At 47.0% G+C, this 20,300-nt stretch overlaps 2 protein-coding genes across 3 annotated transcripts in view; one reads left to right on the top strand and one right to left on the bottom strand.

The window, feature by feature from the left end:
• KIF3A (kinesin family member 3A) overlaps positions 1-20,300 on the bottom strand; it is an 84,914-nt gene that overhangs the window by 1,946 nt on the left and 62,668 nt on the right. Inside the window, exon 17 of one of the 2 annotated variants that reach the window (XM_055302148.1) lies at positions 13,987-15,020. The exons of the other annotated variant lie outside the window; for it this stretch is intronic. Coding sequence (XP_055158123.1) covers positions 14,984-15,020 — 37 coding nt within the window. The 3' untranslated portion in view covers positions 13,987-14,983. Of the gene's footprint in view, positions 1-13,986; positions 15,021-20,300 lie in introns of those variants that run through there. 2 annotated transcript variants of the gene reach the window in all.
• IL4 (interleukin 4) lies at positions 11,135-19,744 on the top strand. The gene is made up of 4 exons (XM_055302151.1): positions 11,135-11,269; positions 11,534-11,581; positions 16,767-16,889; positions 19,485-19,744. Exons 1-4 carry the CDS (start codon positions 11,135-11,137, stop codon positions 19,575-19,577), a joined length of 399 nt encoding a protein of 132 aa, XP_055158126.1. The 3' UTR covers positions 19,578-19,744.

Raw genomic sequence — 20,300 nt, 5'->3', positions numbered from 1 at the left:
GGCCTAAAAGGATGAGTATTTTTTTTAAGTAGGCTCCATGCCCAGCATAGAGCCCAACATGGGGCTTGAACTCATAACTCCGAGATCAACATCTCAGCTGAGAAATTAGAGACGGATGTTTAACTGACTGAGCCACCCAGGTGTCCCATAACTTATATAACATTGACATCAACCTGTTTGGGCACCTCCCCTGGTAGGAAGCTCACAAATTCCTTTTTATTTATTATTTTTTAAAGATTTTATTTATTTATTCATGAGAGAGAGAGAGAGAGAGAGAGAGAGAGAGAGAGAGAGAAGGCACAGACACAGGCAGAGGGAGAAGAAGGCTCCGTGCGGGGAGCCTGACGTGGGACTCGATCCCGGGTCTCCAGAATCAGGCCCTGGATCCAAGGCGGCGCTAAACCGCTGAGCCACCCGGGCTGCCCTCCTTTTTCTTTTAAAAGGTTTTATGTTTTTATTCATGAAAGGCACAGAGAGAGAGGCAGAGACACAGACAGAGGGAAGAGCAGGCTCCTCTCTGGAAGCCTGATGCAGAACTCGATCCCTAGACCCAGGATCATGCCCCAAGCCAAAGGCAGACACAACTGCTGAGCCACCCAGACGTCCCTCACAAATTCCTTTCTAGAGACTGTTTAGTCAGTCCCTGGACACATCTCATTATTACTGCACACTCATTACCTCTGTGAATGAAGATTCACCAACTGACTTATGACCCCTGCACTACGGAGTCACAAGTAGAGATCCAAGGTCTCAGGGCCTGGGCAGACCACCATCCCAAACAGGTTTTTTGCTTCTCCCTTGGCCCAGGCCAGTACCACGAGTGCCAGAAGCACCAGGCATCAGCACACCACAGCTAATGCTCATGCCCATCAGGAGTGGTTTACACTCAATCTCCAAGAGGCACCCAGAAGGATGCAACGCCTTTGCAAAGGGTGGTGGGTCATCAGAGACTGGTCTTAAACACTAAGTGGCAGGAGGTACCCACCCTGGGGAGCCTCAAGCCTGGTGGGAACATCCACAGCCATACTCAGAAGCCAGTGGAGACAGCCACCCAGGAAGAGTGAGAGGTGATGCTGCGTGTGATTCAGGCAACAGAGGCCATGAAAGGACCTGTCCGGGGGTAGATGACCATAGTGGGCAGCTCCAGGAACCATTCAAAGAGAGCGGACCCCTTGCACCCAGGCAAAGCGAGGGAAGATCTAGGGAGGGGGCATGGGAGCTGAGTGTCCCACAGGCTGTCCAGGGAAGACACTGGACCGTCTCTGTGGTGCCAGGGAGCCTCAGAACCTGCTAAGTCCCAGTACACTTGTGGCGGGCTGCACGTGGCTTGCACTTCTCCAGCACTCTGGGACTTGTGAGTAGGCACCAGAAAGAAATCTTTGAGCAATGGCAGATCTGGAAAAGGGGTGATCTACCAGGTAGGTGGGAAAGTCGGGCCTGGGGGCAGAAGCCAAGGTTTTGCAATCTCTCTCCAACCAGAGTCTCAAGGGTTTCAAGGCCAGAGGATTGTATTTTTATTTCAAACTCAGCCATCTGTTCTCTAGTAACATCACCTTTGGCCACATCACCTGCCCAATGAGAGCACCAGCCTGTCTGTCCGAAGAAAGATGGAAAATCTCTAGATGAAATTCTGTGTCAATCTTCCAAGAGCAAAGACTGCAATTGAGACTGGTGTGGACGGGCCCCAAGGACTCCCTAAGGATGTATTCCAAGGGGATAGTCAGGAGGGTGTACAGCTCCACCACTAGGGGTCCACAGCGCACCACGTCCTCAGCTACCTCTGAGACCATCCCCGAGACCAGATGAGGAACCTGTAGTCACTGAGGCATGCAGCCAGCCTAGGGGGCTCAGGTCCTTCCAGGAATGATGGACCTCACAGAGCCGCAGTACCAAGCCAGCGTGGGTGGCAAAAGGGAGGAGGGCCCGGCCAGGGATGAGAGAGAAAGAAAAAGATGAAACAGGAAAAAAGGTTTCGTGTCAGCTATTATGGCTGGGAGCACCCCTACCTGGGGACTAAGGCCTGGGGTATTTGCTGGGAGTTTCTCAAACCGTGTGTGTGGTCTCACTTCTTCCAAGTGGAGAGGCAAACTCTGAGCAATGCCGGATGGAAGGGGGGTTGGGAAAGGGCAGAGTGCTTGCTGAGTGGGAGGGAGATGCTGGTCATGGGGCCCAAGGCGGGGAGCCCCCCTGCACCCCAGGAACCCCAGGCCCCAGAGGTTTCACTGGAAGAGGGGCCAAGGTTCAAGTGAGAAGTGAGACACACTTGAGTTTCCGGTGAACTTGGCACCAAACACCTCTGTTTGCTGCTCAGATGAGGTGTCAGAAAACATTGCGAGTCACTGCTGGGGTTTCTCCAAGGCTGGCCCTCTGAACTGCTCAAGGCTCAGGAGGATGAAGGGTCACATTTTGTTTCCTTGTGACCCAGCAGCTTCAAGGAAGGGGTTTATCAAATCCATCGCCTCATAGCTTTTTCATTATTATCAACAGGAAAGCGCCTTCTGCTTATTATCTTAATTTAGCTGGTCAGTTTGAACAAAACCAAAAAACTATTCCTCCCTTTAGCTGATTGCCTTCTAAGCAGGCCCTGCCAAGTCCAGGCTGACTGTGCTAGGCTGGATGCCTGGCCTGGGACGCACTGGCCAGGCATCCAGCCTTTCCAGAGGCCCCAGCTGGTGTTGGGACTGTTGGCTGTATCCGTGGTCACCCCTCCCACACACGCTGCCCAACTCCTACACTGAAAAATAAAAGTCATAAAGCCTCATTATCTTCATTCATTTCTCAGCTCCACCCAAAAGCAACAGAATAAAGGGTTTGCAACGAACTTTCCCAGATCAACTGATTTCTCGGCAGCAAGGGAGGGCCCCATGACGAAGCCATTTGAAATCCCAGAAGCGATTTTCTACCTACGACCTCACTTTCTGTTGCGCTCTCTCCCTTCCCCTGCACCATGCCTTCTCTTGTGGAAAGTGAGCTCTCAGAGCGTCCTTCAGAAACGCCCCAGCAGATGCACCGCTGGGCCGATGCTACTGTGTGGTCACTGGTGACGCAGACACCAGTGGTAAATATAGCAACTCTCGTCAGTTCTGCACTCTGCATCACATGGTCAAGCTGGAGCCCATGGTGAGGGCGATTCCTGAAAGTTTGCCTGCGAGGCCCCTGCAGAGCCTCAGGTTCTGGGCCCAAGGAGCACCGGGGACGCCGCCTTAGAAAGGCAATCTCTCATTTAATGTCTCCTCTTTCTGCTTATTTCCATTTCCCCACATTTTCTACAATGAGCATGTATTCATTTCCTACTGGGAGATGAAGACAAATTTAATTTTAAAAAAACAAACACTAAAACAAAACAACATGAAATTGGTGACTGGTCCATGAAGGGTAAGGAAAGGGCCAGCAGCCCTCCTGGGATGGGCCAGCCAGGACCCTGAGCTCAGTTCCCAGCACCCCCTGGGAGCTAGCCAGCCCAGGAGCAGAGAGGCCCAGCAGGGGCCCAGGAGGCAGGAGTCTTGACACCACTCCTCCCAAGGGCCAAGCAGATCCTGTGTTGCCAAAGAGCGAGGAAGAAATGCCATTCTCGGGGGGCTTTGCCCAGCCCCAGTCTGCCAGGCTGGTGCTGGCGAATGGAAGAGGGGGTAGGATGGGAAAGGATGGACCACCAGTCCCCTCTGAGGCTGAAGTGACATTGATGCCTCAGGGACAGATGGAGAGGTCCAGCAGATGCCTCAGCCAGCTTCCTTCTCCCAGGAGGAGAACCTTCCATCTGCTTCTCAAAGAAGAGACAGGCCAGTAGCCTATGGAGCCTCCATTCAAAAAAGCCAGAGTCCACAGCTATGCCTGCCTGGTCTCCCTCATCCCCCGGTTCACTCCCTCTGAGGGGTCCTTCTTGCATCTGTCTTCAGGATCCCATCCTCCCTGCCCTCTCCAGGGGCTAGGGCAAAGACTATAGGGTCCACACAAGTCCCAGGTAGGTCCCTAACTTCCCTCGTTCTTACTCAGGCCTTACCCTTCTCAGCTGCCCTCTCCATGAAATGGAGCTCTAGTCATTCATTTAATAATTAGCCATTGAGGTCTTTAGGAAGTGTCAAGGCACTGAGGATCCATGATGAACAAAAATAAGGTTATTCCTAGTGGAGGATAGAGCCTGCAAAAAAGAAAACACAGACAGTACAGGTGGTGGCGAGTGCTGTGGGACACAATGAGGCAGCGGGGTCAGGTGAGGGGTTGTGCTGTGAGGGAAGGTCAGAGAAGTCCTCCCTGATAAGCTCACACAGAACAGAGATCTGGATGGAGGGAGAGAGGGAGGAAGTCATTCATGGGTAGAGTGAGCTGGAATGCCCCCCACCAGCATCAAGAAGAGGAGAGCAGAGGCCAAGGGCAGGAAAAAGAGGGACAGGCAGTCAGGGTTCTATGGGCAGGAAGGCTTTGCTCTGGTGGGATGGCTCCCATGTGACAGCAGCATTTGGGCTGTTGTGTGAACAACAGAATGTGGGGACAAAGATACGGGCAGGATGACCAGTGAAAACAATCTTGTAGAAACCCAGGTGGGGTAGGACCGTGAAAGAGTGAATGTGACCAGGTTCTGGAGTTGTGTGTGGTACCTACATGACCCACACTTACACATCATCTACATAAACATGTGTGGCATCTGAGATCATCGATATATGTATAGTACGTGATATATAAATATATGACTTTTCAAACCATGGAAATCTTAAAAATTCCTTTACCATGGGAAATCTCAAAAGCACACAAAAGTAACTCCCCAGTATCCACGGCCCAACTTTGTTAGCAACTCAAGGCCAATTCAGTTTTGTCTCTGCCTCACTTGCCCCCCTCCATCCACCGTCCAAGCCCACATACCCTTCAGTGTGGATACAGTTCAAAGACAGAGGCTTTGGTGTGGGACTGGATGTGGGCATGGGAGGCATTTCCATTGGTGTCAGGTGCCTTTACTGAGCTGGGGAAGCCTGGGCTCAGGTTGAAAAACTATTGATCACATGGAGCCCCCCACCCTCTTGCAGCACACATGCAAGCAGAGCCTGCCCTCCATTGGGCACCTGCCCCCATCGCACCCTAGAAACGATCTCAGTGATGTCACTAATTATCTCTTATCCCTAAATCCAGTGGAAATGTTTCCACCTTATCTAGCCCATCCCTGAAGAACATCTACAATACTGACGGACCACTCGCTTCTCCTCCAAGACTCTCTCATGCCCAGGTTTCCTCTCAGCCTGGCTGGCTGGCTGCCTCCTCTCCCTCCCTCCCCTCTCCCAGCAGCCCTGGAATGCCACAGTCATTTCTGGTCCCCTCTCTTCCAGAGGCCCTGGCCAGTACCATCCTTCCCCACCGCTTCTTCACCCTCTGTATCTATAACCCAGTCTGTCCTATGTGCCTCAGCTCATGGTCTCCGGACCTTCCCTCTGAAACTGCCATCTCTGTGAATAGCAGCTCCCAAGCCAGAAACCTGGGGTCCTCTGTGACTTCTCACTCTTCCTCACCCCCATATTCAGCCCATCCCAACTGCGATGACGACGATGATGACAGTTGGCATGTATAGGCTTCCGACATGCCAGGCACCACACAAAACACTGTATAATGTAATCTTCCCATATCCCTATTATTAGCCCAGTTTGACAGAGAATCCTGGGCAGAGAAACTTTCCCAAGGTCACCCCAAGTGGCAGAGCTGGGACTCAGGAGTAGGAGGCCCTGCTGACTGCAGGACACATGGCCTTCAGTGACACTGCACTGCTGGGAGTCACTCTCAGACCTGAGGCTCCCAGGGCCCCATGCAATCCAAGGTCCAGATCCATGCCCCGCAATCCAGGCCAGCTGCTGCTCTGAGCTCATAGTGACTGGGGACTGCAGTCCTCCAGAAGACTGCCCTCCCATGCCTGCTGGCTTGCTCACTTCCTCCAGGCCCCAGAGAGGCCTGCTGGCCTTCCACAAATTGTCCCCCTGCGCCTGCTAAGGCCTACTTACTCCAATCTCTACTAAATATCCTTCCCTTTGGAGGAGTCTTACTTTCATCATGAGTACACCTAGGAGGAGCTGGAAAGGGCTATTCCGTGTGTGGTCCCACATCGCTGACAGAAAACAGGGGAGAGATCAAGTGCAAGGAGTGCAAGGCTCAGGGCAGAACAGGGCCACAGGGACCCATGGGGACGGCTGCTGTGGAAAACTCCTCAGCCAGGGCCAGGGAAGCAGGGATGCTCTACACAAGACCCGCCGCTCCCTGTTGTTCAGGGAGCTGCAGGAGCTGGGAGGAGGCAGACGCCCCCTTCCTGTGCCCTCGGCTGGGGTGGGAAGCTGAAGTTTTCTTCTGGAGCAGTGGTGGGGGTGATTGGGCACAGCTGAAGCAGGACCCCCAGGCTGCAGCCTCAGCTGTGTGCTCCTGAACTCTACACCAGCAGCGGCAACCCCAGGGGCAGCAGCCCTACCTGTGGGTCATTTCTTTAGAGTTCTGGGCCCAGCCTGTTCCTCCATCCTCCCAATATTTTCATAAACACCTACTTTTCTGCACTGAGTGCTCTCTGCATAAGATGCCCCACGGTATCTATTTCCTGCAATGATTCCAGAGACTTAAGTATGAGGGCTGCAGTGTAGCAACCAACAGTGACACCCCCAAACAAGGATAAGGCCCCGAAGACTAAGAAGGAGACAGACACATCCAGGAGGGACATGTGTAGGGTGGTGTCCAGGGGTGAAACCTCCACTGGCCCTGTCCAGACTTGGCTTTGTGGATTAAGTACCACAGTCACGTGACCAACCAAAGTTATGATTAGAAACAATGACAATATTACTACTGCTGCTGCTGCTGCTACTATCGCTGACAGGATGCTTACTACATGCTAGGCACTATTGTGACAACTTAGGAACATTAACTTACTTGTTCCACACCACAACCACGTGAAGCAGGTACTGTTAACGCCCTCACTTTATGCAGGTGGCTGAGAAAGGCGAGGAGCCAGCCCTGACCAGTGGCCTGGCCTGCCACTCGCTGAGGTGGACTCCACGAGCAGCCACACCTTGGGGACTGATGTGTGCCAAGCACTCTGCACAGAACCTCTCACGCACTCCTGGCAGAATCTTAGGAGGAGGAGCCATGGTATGGCCATAGCACGGATATAGAAACAGACCTGGAGAGAGTTAGTGATCTGTTCCTGGTCATAGAATTGACAAGTGGTTTGTTTGCTGGACCCACATTCTACGGCCTGAAAGGAAAGCTCTGAGGCCCCACAAACCAGGCGGGGCAAAAGGAAGGGGCTCTACAACTGACACAGCCAGAGCCCAGCAGAGTCAATGTCTCCCTGAGCTTCAGTGCCTGCCTGCCTGCCCGCCTGGTATAATCACCACCCACAGCTCCTGAAGGTGGGGAGAGGCTCCTTCGTGGGTGCTGGCTGTCCTTGCCCCTGATCTGCAGACCTCCGACCAGCGAGACACATGTACAGCTGCCATGAGGCCACACTGCAATGAGGACAGCTCCTTTTCTCCTACCCTTTGGGGGGACCTGCTGGTCACTCTTTGATGTTCTGGAAAGTTCACCCTACTTTCCCTGGTCTTATCCAACCACTGAAACAAAAAAAAAAAAAGAAGTTTCATTGTGCTTCTGAGCTACTGGCTCTTTTGATTTACATCTTTGCCACCATAGCCTTAAACCTGGGGGGTAGCCCTCAGTGAAGGCATGCACTCAAAAACACAACTGTTAGGCAGCCTGGGTGGCTCAGCGGTTTAGCATCACCTTCAGTCCAGGGCATGATCCTGGAGACTCGGGATTGAGTCCCATGTCAGGCTCCCTGCATGGAGCCTGCTTCTCCCTCTGCCTGTGTCTCTGCCTCTCTCTCTGTGTCTCTCATGGATAAATAAATAAAATCTTAAACACACACACACATACACACACACACACACAACCGGTGAATACATGGATAGCTTTTGAATCGCATTGACCTTCCCTCCTCTCCAGCTCTCCCTCAATCCCAAAGCTCTGTACCCTGGCCTTCCCTCTAGGATGTCCACACTTCACAGTTTTAACTTCAACACTCGGACCTTTCCTCAAAAACTTAGACCTTCCCTCAAAAAAGGAGTATGCACCATTGACTCCAAATAATAGTTAATCTGGATTTGAAGTCTCCACCTATCCTAGAAGGAACTCTGTCTCCCCATCTCTATAGTGAGGACCTCACTTACCTGAGCAAAGAAACAACCCCATGAAAAAAATGAGCAAAAAAAAAATGGCCATTTTTCCAAAAAAGATATGTGAATGGCCAATAGATGCATGAAAAGATGCATCACTAATCATGCAAATCAAAACCACAATGAGATATCACTTCACCTCTGTTAGAATGATTATCATCAAAAAGGCAAGAAACAACATGTGTTGGTAAAGATGCGTAAAAAAAGGAACCCTGTGTACTATGGATGGAAAAGCAAACTGGTGCAGCCACTATGGAAAACAATATGAAAAATCCTCAAAAAACTAAAAATACAAATGCTACATGATCCAGTAATTCTACTTCTGGAAATATACCCAAAGGAAATGAAGACACTCTGTTGAAGATATATGTGAACCCCTATGTTCATGGCAGCATTATTTACAATAGGTCAAGACATGGAAACATCCTAGGTGTCCACTAATGGATGAATGGAAAGAGAACTTGTGGTGTGTACACACACACACACACAGGAATATTATTTGGCCATAAAAAAGAAGGAAATCCGGCCATTTGTGACAACATGAATAGATCCTAAAGGTGTTATGCTAAGTAAAATGTTAGGAAAAGATAGTACTGTATGATCTCACTTATATGTGGAATCTAAAAACAAAAACAACACACACACACAAAACCAAACTCATAGAAAAAAACATGAGATTTGTGGTAGAGGGTAGAAAAAGAGGGAACTGGATGACTGTGGTCAAAAGGTACAAAGTTTGTATGCAATATACAACACAGTGATGACAATTAACAATGCTCTGTGGCATATTTGAAAATTGTTAGAATAAATCCTAAAATTTCACATCACAAGGGAAAATATTTTTTTTCTTTCTGTTGTCTGTAAATAAGATGATGGTAAGCTTATGGTAATCATTTCACAGTATATATGTTGTTATGCTATACACCTTAGACCCATACAATGCTATATGTCAATAATAAAACTGAGGAATAAAAAGAAATACCTATTCACAAATTTTTTAAAAAACACAAACTTAGGGATACCTGGGTGGCTCAGTTGGTTATGTGTCAGACTCTTGATCATGTTGGGCTCTGCACTGGGTATGGAGCCTGTTTAAGATTCTCTCTCTCCCCCTCCTTCCATCGCATGCTCTATCAAAACAAAACAAACTTACCCAGAGATCTGGCCTTTCTCCCAGCTCTTGGGAGGTAACTTCTAAACCTCTAGAATGAAGAGGTTGGCCTTTGCTAGCAGTTCCTGGGAAGGAGCCCCTAAATCTTTGGGACTTCCCAAGTCATAAGAGTGTCTGGGTCCTGATAGTTAATGCTAATTAGGCAACTCAGGATGGGGACTAGCATGACCATTAGGCCACAGTGGTCTCAACTGAGGGGACAATGATCCAGTCAATTGCACCTACAGAACAACACACCAGTAAAACTCTGGACACCAAGGTTCAGGTGAGTTGCCATGGCTGGCAGTACCCTGTACATTGCCATGCATCAAGGTTCTGGGGAGGTGGCACATTCTGACTCGATGGGGAGAAAACAGAGGAAGCCTCATGTTTGGGATCCTCCTAGACATCACCCTCTGTGTCTGTTCTTTTGGCTCGTATTACAGGTTACACAGCTATAACCTTACGTATTTTTCCAAGTTCTGTGGGTCACTCCGGAGAATTATGAACCTGAGGAGGTAGTGTGAACTTTTGAATTTGTAGCCAATTGGCCAAAAGTGAGGGTGGGCAGGGAATCCTTGAACTTTGCAGCTGTGTGAAGTGAGGGCAGTCTTATGGAAGCCATGCCCTTAACCTGGGAAGCATAACCCAACTTCACACAGTTGGCATCAGAAGTCATTGTACGAAGTTTGGCAAACTCGTGCCACAGTCCAGAGGAAGGATCCAAAATATGGTTGCAGGGCCTTCCTCATACACTCACGTGGATTCTGTCCTTCACAAGATGACCTGAGGAAATCAGTAGGAAGAGGAAGGTCAGAAAGCAGAGGAAGGGAGTGGACAGGACAGAGAAGCAAAATCTCAGGAGGAAAGAGCCATGTGGTCCTGGGGCCCAGGAATCTCACTCCACCAGAGCAAGCAGCAAGGGTGCTAGGACCTCACCAGGGCCGAGGCAATTAGACTAAGGCAGCAGGGCAGGTTGTGAGGCATTGACAAAGACAACTGATTTGAAAACCAGGAAGACTGTGGTTCTTTTCCCTAATTAGGATGTATTTCAGTTCCATTTATAAAGTGGTCATTCCTGACACCTCAAGATAGACACGCTTTACCTAGGGCCCCCGTACTGCTAAGGACCCATGGACCTGATGTGACCCAGGCTAAGCCCCACCTGGTGCCACTTGTCTTTTGTCAGAATCCCAAACCGGGAGGAATGGCATCCCTGAGTGCTGGGACAGGAAAGAGTCTGGGTTCTACCCAGAGAAAGAACCTCAGATCAGCTTTTCCATAAGAGGATAGTTTCCAAGATGCCACCTGTACTTGGAAGAAGCCAGGCTGAAACACTATTCAAGTCAAACTTTCTTGATATTACTCTATCTTTCCCCAGGAGGACTGCACTAGAACAAATTCGGACACCTGTGGCCTCTTCCTTCTGTGCAAACAAAAAGCCAGCAGCAACCCCAAGCTGATAAGATTAATCTAAAGAGCAAATTATGGTGTAATTTCCTATGCTGATACTTTGTAGTTAATTTTAAAAAAAGGTTTCATTTTCCTATTGGTATGATTTCACAGGAACATTTTACCTATTTCTGTGAGGTATTTTTTCTCCTGGAAGAGAGGTGCTGATTGGCCCCAAATGACTGACAACTTGGTGTAACGAAAATTTCCAATTTCCCTCATTTTCCCTCAGTTTCAGCAATTTTAAATCTATATATATAGAGATATCTGTCAGAATTGCATTGTGAGCCTCTCCTAGTAAACTGATTTGTCTGCTATTGTCACTGCAAATAGAGATCTATTAATGGGTCTCACCTCCCAACTGATTCCAACTCTGGTCTGCTTACTAGCACTCACCAGCACCTTCGTCCACGGACATAACTTCAATCTTACTATTAAAGAGATCATCAAAATGTTGAACATCCTCACAGCGAGAAACGTGAGTAAGCTATCTGGCACCATCTCTCCAGATGTTCTGGAGATGCCGTGGGTATTTCTTAGACTCTGAGAAGAACATCACAGCTTCCAGAGAAGTTGGTGGTTGGTGACGGACAAGGAGCAGAGTAGAGATTGCTCTGCAGCAGCGTTTCTGTCCTGAGGGATTGTGGGAAGTTTGCTTGGTCGGAGGGAGTGAGGGCTGCCCAACAAGCATCCCTCTGTACAATTGGAAGTGACTGTCTCTTGCTCTCTCATTCCGGGCCAGGACTCATGCATGGAGCTGACTGTCAAGGACGTCTTCACTGCCCCGAAGGTAAGAGCTGTCCCGGCGTCCGCTTTGGCTCATGAGTGACTTGGGAGAGGAAAGCCATCCACAAGTGTCTGAACAAGAAACTTTTCTTTAAAAGAAAGTGAATAGACCCAGATGAACTAGAAGGTGTTAGAGGTTTTTAAGAATGAGAATTCTGATCTTTACTTTCAAGCATGTTTTAGTGTTTCTGGTTTCACATGGTTTAGAAGATGTGTAGTGGAGAGCTTGGATTTTGTGATCTTAATTCAGACATTGGTCAAGGGATAGCTCCTTCTTTTCCTCCTATATCCCAGCCTAGTACCGGGAACACGGGAGGTGCTCAATAAATGCTTGTTGAAGGAGAGTTTTTCCAGCCCGCACATTTCTGAAAAAAACAAATAGTGTCACGAAAATAGATATGGAGATTACAGGCTGGGGGAGCTTTCATTTTGTCTAAGAGACTTCCTACGGCAACAGAGAAGGTATCGCCAGAGCCCCTCCTTTTCCGCAGCCTGGTCACCTAACAGCTCACTGGCTCTGGGGGTGGCAATCCAAAGACCCTCGCCTGCAATGTCCTGCCAAGCCCCTTCCAGCCCAGTCTGGAACTGTCCCGCCACAGGGGTTCCCCACTCATCCCTGGCCCTGGCTGCTTGGGCATCTCGCCTTTCCGCCTCCTGTGCCATCTCACCCCCGCCCCTCTATCTTTAGTGGGAGGAGACAGATTTGACAGCTGATAGTACATTTTCTCTGACAAACATATGACTACAGCCATGTCAATAGGTTTGTGCACATCAGTTCCTGTTTTCATGGAAACACAAGACTGAGAATGAAAAACCCAAAGCTTCAATTTACCAGTGGTCTCCTAACCACCTGCTTTCCACGTGGACTAGAAGAGGATAGGGTGGCCAGGAGTAGAGCTGTGTAGGCCCAGCACCCAGGCCACAGAACAGACTCATCCTACCTTGTGAGGGAAACTTCTTTAGGCTCTGTCTGGGCTATCTCATCTCATTAAAGATTAGTCCAGGAATCTAATATACAATAATACATAATGTAATACAGCCATATATATTAATGCATAATGTATAATATATATTATATAATTTTGTCCTTTAGCATCTCATCCTGTTTCAGACTCTATCAGGAGGCTGGAAGGGCTTGGAGATTTTATACATACATGGAACTATATAATATATAAATATCATCTATCAACATTTTATATACATATGAGATAGCCAAGAGCCTACAGGGCTGTGCCTGGGTTCTCCAGATGGCACCGCACTGCTGGGAGGGCTCTATCAAAGCCAGGGATTAGGCTCCAAAGTGCCGAGTGTCTTGAAGTGACACACAGCCTGTGGCTTTAGGCACACTTTTGCTGTTAACTAGCTATGTGGCCTTTAGCCAGTCTCTGTATCTCTTTGTGCCTCAGTTTCCACATTTGAAGATATGAAAGTGATTTTGAAAGTTGGTTGGAATTCAATTCTTGAGTTAGTGGAAAGTGTTAATGTAAAATGATCTAACTCTTAGTTAAAGGCAAAAACTGGTTATAGAGGAGCAATCATTCTAAGAAGGAGGGGCTGGTGGCTAGAAAAGATCCAACTCTCTGTGACTCCACTCTGAGCCATCTCTAGAAGACCAAGCCAGCCTCATCCTTGCCGAGGTGCAGGCCAAGCTGCACAACCTATCTGCTGCTCTTGGCCATCCTCTTCATCAGTTATCACACAGGTCCCTCACTGCATGGGTAGACATCTGCTGAAACAAAGTCCCCACTGTCCTCCTTCATTCCTACCTGTCTCATATGCCTTCCTCAAACTGCTTCTATTCCAAGGATTACCAATCTCCTCGTTCCATTCTTTCTTTTCCTCAAAGACGCAGCCCTGCTTACTTATCTACTAGGATACTACAGAATAAGGAAAGGATGTTATTTTCAAAGCCCATCAATGGGGTATGTGGGTATCTTGGTGTTCCCAAAGGAAGACATCTTTCCAAAATCCACTGTATCAGTTTTCTTTCTTTGGCGGATCAAGAATCCTATTATCTTCAAGTCAGGTGGGATCCTGTTCTTGGTAGTTGCTGGAAAGAAAGTGCTCATCTAAATCCTGTACTTCACAGGCAATGTTTACCCAGCATCTCTGAAATTAAGGTGGTCTGAGAAACAGCAAAGTAGAAAACAAGCAAGCTGACTGGTCTGTGATAGATTTCTTGGGTGGACCATTAGTGGAAGGTATTTTCTACTTTCAAAGAGAGGTCAAATCCATGATTCCTCAGAATTCTACACCAACTCTCAAATCTTTTTCTTTTTTAAGTAGAAGCAAAAGACTTTCTTGTGTATAGCATCAGCTGACTAAATGTGGGCTGAGGTGGGGATAATGAATACAACACAAACAGGACTAGATTTTTTTTTAACATTTTATTTATTTATTCATGAAAGACACAGAGAGCCAGAGGGAGGAGAAGCAGGCTCCATGCAGGAACCCAACGTGGGACCTGATCCTGGAACTCCGGGATCACACAGGACTAGATTTTTATGGCCCTAAATGAAGCTAGTCAAGAGCCATGTTAGAAATCTAACAGCATCTTTGCCAGAGAAGCAGCCCTAAATCGTGTTCCACCAATTGCTGATATTCCCATGAGTGTTAGGCTTCTATCTAGCATAGGCCTAAGTTCCCCAGTGCAGTTTCTTTTCTTGAGCAGTCCTGAACTGCAAGGTCCACCAGGCTGTCAAAGTGTGCCTCCTGAGCCACACAAGACATTGTCAGGCAGCGAAAGCTGGTCAAGCAGATGCCAGTGGTCATTCAGTAGTTCATAGTAGGATCCTGTAGCTGCAATTTCAATGGAACTAAAACTTTAAAGTCTTAATGAAAACTGCCTTTAGAATCAGTTCTTTTAGAGTTTTTCCATTTGATTTGAACTCTTCAATTCCTTTATATCCCAATCGTCTTTGGAAAGTACATTGAAGAATTTGCCTAGAGGGTGTTTTCCTGTATTATAAGGCCATATACTCAAAACAGAGGCAGTTTAATTTCTAGGCTCCAAGCCAAAGTTTTATAAAAGTCTCATGAGATTTTGATGAAAAAATAAGCAAAGGGGCTCTTGTCTTTTTGGTCTTCCTGAACCACATTGTTCTCTCTCCAGCAGCACAGGTATGCACCTGTGCACGTACAGCTTAGTGTCTGCCTTCCCCCTTAGCTTCCCCACCTCTGCTCACTTACTAAGCCTCCAAAGATATGGAGATTTATGGGAGGTTTCTTGACTCTCACAGTCCAGAGATGCTTGTGTTGCTCTTTAATTTCCAACTACAATCAGAACCCAGGAGGGCTCTTGGCAAGTTCACTAAGTACATGTCCTTCCAAAGTCCTCGCCAATGGTCCATCAAGGCCCACAGGGTAAAGGGGAAGCTTGTGCAGGCTAGGATCCTGGGTCAGGATCCTACTTCAGTCTGGGTCTAGATCTTCCTGGAAAAACCCTAAAATATAAAATGTACTTCTAGAATTTTGCCTAAAGATATAAGAGATGAACACAAATATTTACACAGATGACTCACTGCCACTTTATTTTACAGAAGCAAAAAACTGCAATGGTAGAATACTAACCAATTGTGGCTCAAATATGCCTTGGGCTCCCATGTAGCTCTCAATCCTATGTTTTGTTTAGTTTTGTTAAGATTTTATTTATTTATTCATGAGAGACACAGGGAGAGAGAGGCAGAGACACAAGCAGAGGGAGAAGCAGGCTCCCTACGGGGAGCCCAATGTGGGATTCGATCCTGGGACTCCAGGATCACACCCTGGGCCAAAGGCAGACGCTCAACCACTGAGCCACCCAGGCATCCCATCCCATGTTCTTATATACTACTGAATGACTTAATGCTTGAACTATCTATTGTGTGAAAAGGCTACAGAACGGTATCAACAGTTGGTCCTCGTTTTTAAAAAAATATTTTTAAAAATGGTAAGATATTTATCAAAGTATCAATAGTTATCTCTGGCTGGTGGGATAATGAGTGAATTCATTTTTGATGACTATATATTACCTTTACAGTAAACATATATTTCCTTAATAATCAGAAAAAAAATGCAGTTAACCCCGCCCCCTCCACCCCCACGGTACTTCTCATATAAATCCCCAGATGATCTTGTTCATGTACATTGTGATTCAGGCGGCTAGGGGGCAGGCTGGAGGTTCTGCATTTCTAATGAGCTCCCAGGTGATGACCATGCTGCTGCTTCCTGGCCCACACTTTGCAGGGCAAGGAACTAAAGTATGTCCTTGCAGAGGCTAGAGATAGCTTTATCAGAGCTGAATCAGGCTCAAGCTAGACCACTCCCCACATTCCATGTTTTTATTCTTCAGTGGAAAGCAACAGGACACACCAGGCCTGATTTAGACTAAGTCACAATGTCTCTGCCAGGTTCCCAAAAAAAGCTGTTTTCCCACCTGTACATTCCCTCTTCTAAGGCCCAGACATCTCCAGAAATAGCCATGTGACCAGACATACATCTGGGCTGCCAGTATTTCACAGTGTTTCTGATGCTATACCTCCTAGGCCAAAGGCCTTTTCCAGAAGTTGTGTCCATGGCCCAGCTCAACTGCACCCTCTTCCAGAAGCTTCCTCTGATCTCACACCTAGCCCTGATCCTGGCATGCCTCTCCAGCTGTTTGGGCAGATGTCTCACCTCCTCACATAGACCCCAGGCTTTGCAGACACTTGCCACTTCCCATGGAGAGGGATGGTGGAGCTAACTGGAGAGTGCTGCCCAAACCACCAATATCCAGGCCAAAGGATGGACAATCATTTATTTGACGACCATGCAGGATTTCTAGGACACTAGGACAATGAGACAGAGCAATGTGACTACAAGCTCACATAGGCTTGCATGGTAGAGAGAAATAGACATCATGGGCAGAGACATATGGTTCTACATTCAAATCCCTGCTCTGTCATTTACTTAGCTGAGCACCTTTACTCGGGCAGCCTTTTAGCAAAACCGTCCAAGGGAAATGAGAAGGTTGCTGCATTTGTAGGTAATCAGGAGAGGTCATTTACTGTCATTTCATTCACATGAAAGAATTATCTCAATACCTGATCCACAGTTGAGCAAACTCACATTTCTCCACTTGTCTTCCTGGAAAAAAGCAATCACAAGAAAAACTCTGTCCCATGTTCAAAACAGGGCTAGCACATGGCTAACTGCAATATTTATCTTTCTAGAACACAAGCGATAAGGAAATCTTCTGCAGAGCTGCTACTGTACTGCGGCAGATCTATACACACAACTGCTCCAACAGATATCTCAGAGGACTCCACAGGAACCTCAGCAGCATGGCAAACAAGGTAATCTGAATCATACCTACAGTTTGGCTCCTGACTTTTAAACATTCCTCCTTAAGAGTCATAATACCCTTGGTTAATCAACCCATTCATTCACTCAGCAAATACTTATTGAGGGTCTGTGAGTGCAAGGTGCTATTCTAGGCACTCAGGATACAGTGCCTGGTCTCACAGAATGTTCTAGTGGGAGAGTTAGAAAAGCAAACAAACATGTAATATTATGTCCAGGAGAGATAAATGCTCTGAACAAAAATACAGGAATGAAGAATATAGGGGTCATGAGGGAGAGGGATGATTTAACAGTTGGTGACATCATCTGAGCAAACATTTGAATTAAGTGAAGGAGCAGGCTAAATGACTAGCTGGGGAAATAACATTCCAGGCAGAGGAAATAGCTGTCCAAAGGCCCTGAGGTAGAAATGAGGTTCACATGTTCAAAGATCAGGAGGAAAGACTGGGTGGTTGGATCAGATTGAGCAAGGGGGATTTTGGCAGATTACACATGGTCTTTGGTTTCTACCCCAAGTATGGCAGGACGCACCCACAGAGTTGGGAGCTGAACAGACTACAATCTGATTTATATGATTTAAAATAATCATTCTGGCTGCTGTGTGGTAAATAAACTGAAAAGAGCTAAGCACAGAAGCAAGATGTTCTACTGGGAGGCCATCACAGTAACCCAGGTTGGAGATAATAGTAGTTTCCACAGACTGGGAGCAAAAGAGGTTGTTATGGGCAGCCCAGATGACTCAGCGGTTTAGTGCTGCCTTCAGCCCAGGGTGTGATACTGAAGACCCGGGATCGAGTCCCATGTCGGGCTCTCTGCATGGAGCCTACTTCTTCCTCTGCCTGTGTCTCTGTCTCTGTCTCTGCCTCTCTGTTTCTCATGAATAGATAAAGTCTTAAAAATAAAAAAAGAGGTTGTTAGATTTGGGATATAACTAAAAATAGAGCTAAGGGGCACCTGGGTGGCTTGGTAGGTTAAGCATCTGCCTTCGGGCTCCAGGTCATGATCCTTGGGTCCTGGGATCAAGTTCCACATCAGGCTCCCTGCTTCTCCCTCTCCCTTTGCCTGCTCCTCCACCTACTTGTGTTCTCTATGTCAAATAAATAAATAAAATCTTAAAAAAAAAACAATAAAAATAGAGCCAGAAGACCCATTGTGAGGGATGAGGGAATGAGTAAAAAGGGGCTTCTTGGTTCCCAGCCTGAGCCTTTTGGGAGAGGGCTGGTGCCCAGAAAATTGGGCACAGAGCAGTGCTGGAGGTTGAGCAGAAGATCAGGAGTTCAATTTATCAATACTAAGTTTGAGGTACCTCTTGGATAGTCAAGTGGAGATGCTGAGATTATTGGAAAAGACTGAGGCTTTGGGGAGAGGTCAGAACTTGTTCTATAAAAGAAAGAGTCCTCAGAAGATGTTATTCAAAAGTCCTAGACCTGCATGACATAGAAAAGAGATCTAAGGACTGAGCCCAGAAGCATTCTAACATAAAGAGGTCAGGAAGAGATCCAGCAAAAAAGACTTAGAAGTAGCTGGTGAAGGAAGGGGGAAACTGAAGAGTGTATGGTGCCCCAGACAGAAGAGAAGAAACTCTTCATAAGAAGAGATCCAATGTGCCAAGTGTACCAAAAGGTCAAGTCAGATGAAGATGAGAATGGCCACTGGATCTGGAATAATAGCCTGACTGAGCAGGTTCCACAGAGAATGCTGGTAAGGAGGAGTGAAAAGAAGGGGCAGTGAGTTCAGAAAACCCTTCTGAGGTGTTTTGCTATAAGATTGCAGAGAAACAGAACAAGAACTGAAGGGCAGCAGTAAGGGAAGCTCTTTTGAGGTGGGGCATATGTCCACACCAGTGGGAATGATCCAGCAGAGAGGGGAGAATTGATGGTGTAGGAAAGAGGAAGAGCTCAGAGTAGATGTTACCTAGTGCCAAATGGAGGAATTGGGGGCATTCATCCCCTTGCTGGGCCTGTCACCTGATTCTTAAGGCAAAGAAAAGGAAGAGGGAGGTGACACTACACTCATTCTCTCTTTTAATCCATTTAATTAGCATTTAAGTAGGCACAATTGTCCCCATTTACCGAGGGAGGAAATTGAAGCTTTTATAAATGAAGTGGTTTGTCCTAAACAATGTAATTAATAGAGCTGAGGTTCAAACTAAAGCAGTGACCTGGGGTAGGTACCTGGAATCCTTTCCACCTGAGGTGCTGTCAAGCTGGAGTCTTGCTGTTTATGGGCAGGAGGGCAAAGGGAATGAATCTCTCTCTCAGCAGTCCAGGCAGCCATGCAAAAGGCCCTACACCTCATGTTATAGCCCTGAACAGTACTTAGCTGTGACATACCTTTCTGGAGTCTGCGGCACCCCCTAACGGTACACGGTTAGTGACAGTACAGTGACCAATTCTAGGAGCACAGAATTAGACTAGAATGTACAGAAGACCAGGAAACCATGCTGGCCTACTGGCAGAGACAGATTCTCATGCAAACTAGACTGAAGGCCTTGGTTGGAAAGAATTGTTCAGGTGACAAGTGCCAGAGGAGACCTGACTCAGTGATCTAGCAATGCAAGCTAATGAAATGTTTTGGGTTTTTTGCAGACCTGTTCTATGAATGAAGTCAAGAAGAGTACACTGAAAGACTTCTTAGAAAGGCTAAAAGTGATCATGCAGAAGAAATACTACAGGCATTGAAGCTGAATATTTTAATTTATGACTTTTTAAATAGCTTTATTTTAAAAATATTTATATATTTATAACATAATAAAATAAAATATATATAGACTCTAACAGCACAGTGTCACTTCAATGGCATTGGCTATATTTACTTGACAACTTTTGGGGAAACCAATTTAATTTACTAAGAGACTAAAATTGGTATAGAGGTAAAAGAAGAAAAATCGTTCCCCTCTCAAGGAGTTCCCTTTCCAGAGCAGGACATAATGTACAAAATGATTAAAGACTACAAGGCCATGCAAGATGTACATGATAGGAGAGCTTGCAGAGTGGGTCCATGAGTACTACTACCTACGAACTAATGTTGAATAAAAAAAGGCAATGGGGCACTTGGAGAGGCTCAGTTGGTTAAGCATCTGCCTTCAGCTCAGGTCATGACCCCAGGGTACTGGGACTGATCCCTGCATCAGACTCCCTGGTCAGCACAGAGGCTACTTCTCCCTCTCCCTCTGCCTGCTGCTCCCTCTGCTCGAGCTGTCAAATAAATAAATAAAATATTTAAAAATTAAATGAATTAAAAAAAATTAAATGAATTCAAAATTTAATTTAATATAAAATTTAATATAAAAAGGTGTTAACTGAATGCTGAAAACATTCCTCTCCCACTGGCACACGGTTATCACACTGAGTCTAAGATGGGAAAATGGAGCTCCAGCACACTACATGGCTCTGCACTGAACA

This window comes from Nyctereutes procyonoides, unplaced genomic scaffold, assembly GCF_905146905.1.
Source record: "Nyctereutes procyonoides isolate TBG_1078 unplaced genomic scaffold, NYPRO_anot_genome, whole genome shotgun sequence".
NCBI lineage: Eukaryota > Metazoa > Chordata > Mammalia > Carnivora > Canidae > Nyctereutes > Nyctereutes procyonoides.
The sequence above is the reverse complement of the archived record's forward strand: the minus strand, read 5'-3'. Positions and strand labels throughout refer to the sequence as shown.

What these genes read in the sequence shown, in the direction of transcription:
- IL4 (XM_055302151.1), top strand. Translation starts at nt 11,135, where the DNA reads ATGGGTCTCACCTCCCAACTGATTCCAACTCTGGTCTGCTTACTAGCA. An exon ending in ACATCCTCACAGCGAGAAAC is followed by an intron (nt 11,270 to 11,533) that starts GTGAGTAAGCTA and finishes ATTCCGGGCCAG; the next exon opens with GACTCATGCATGGAGCTGAC. An exon ending in TCAGCAGCATGGCAAACAAG is followed by an intron (nt 16,890 to 19,484) that starts GTAATCTGAATC and finishes GGTTTTTTGCAG; the next exon opens with ACCTGTTCTATGAATGAAGT.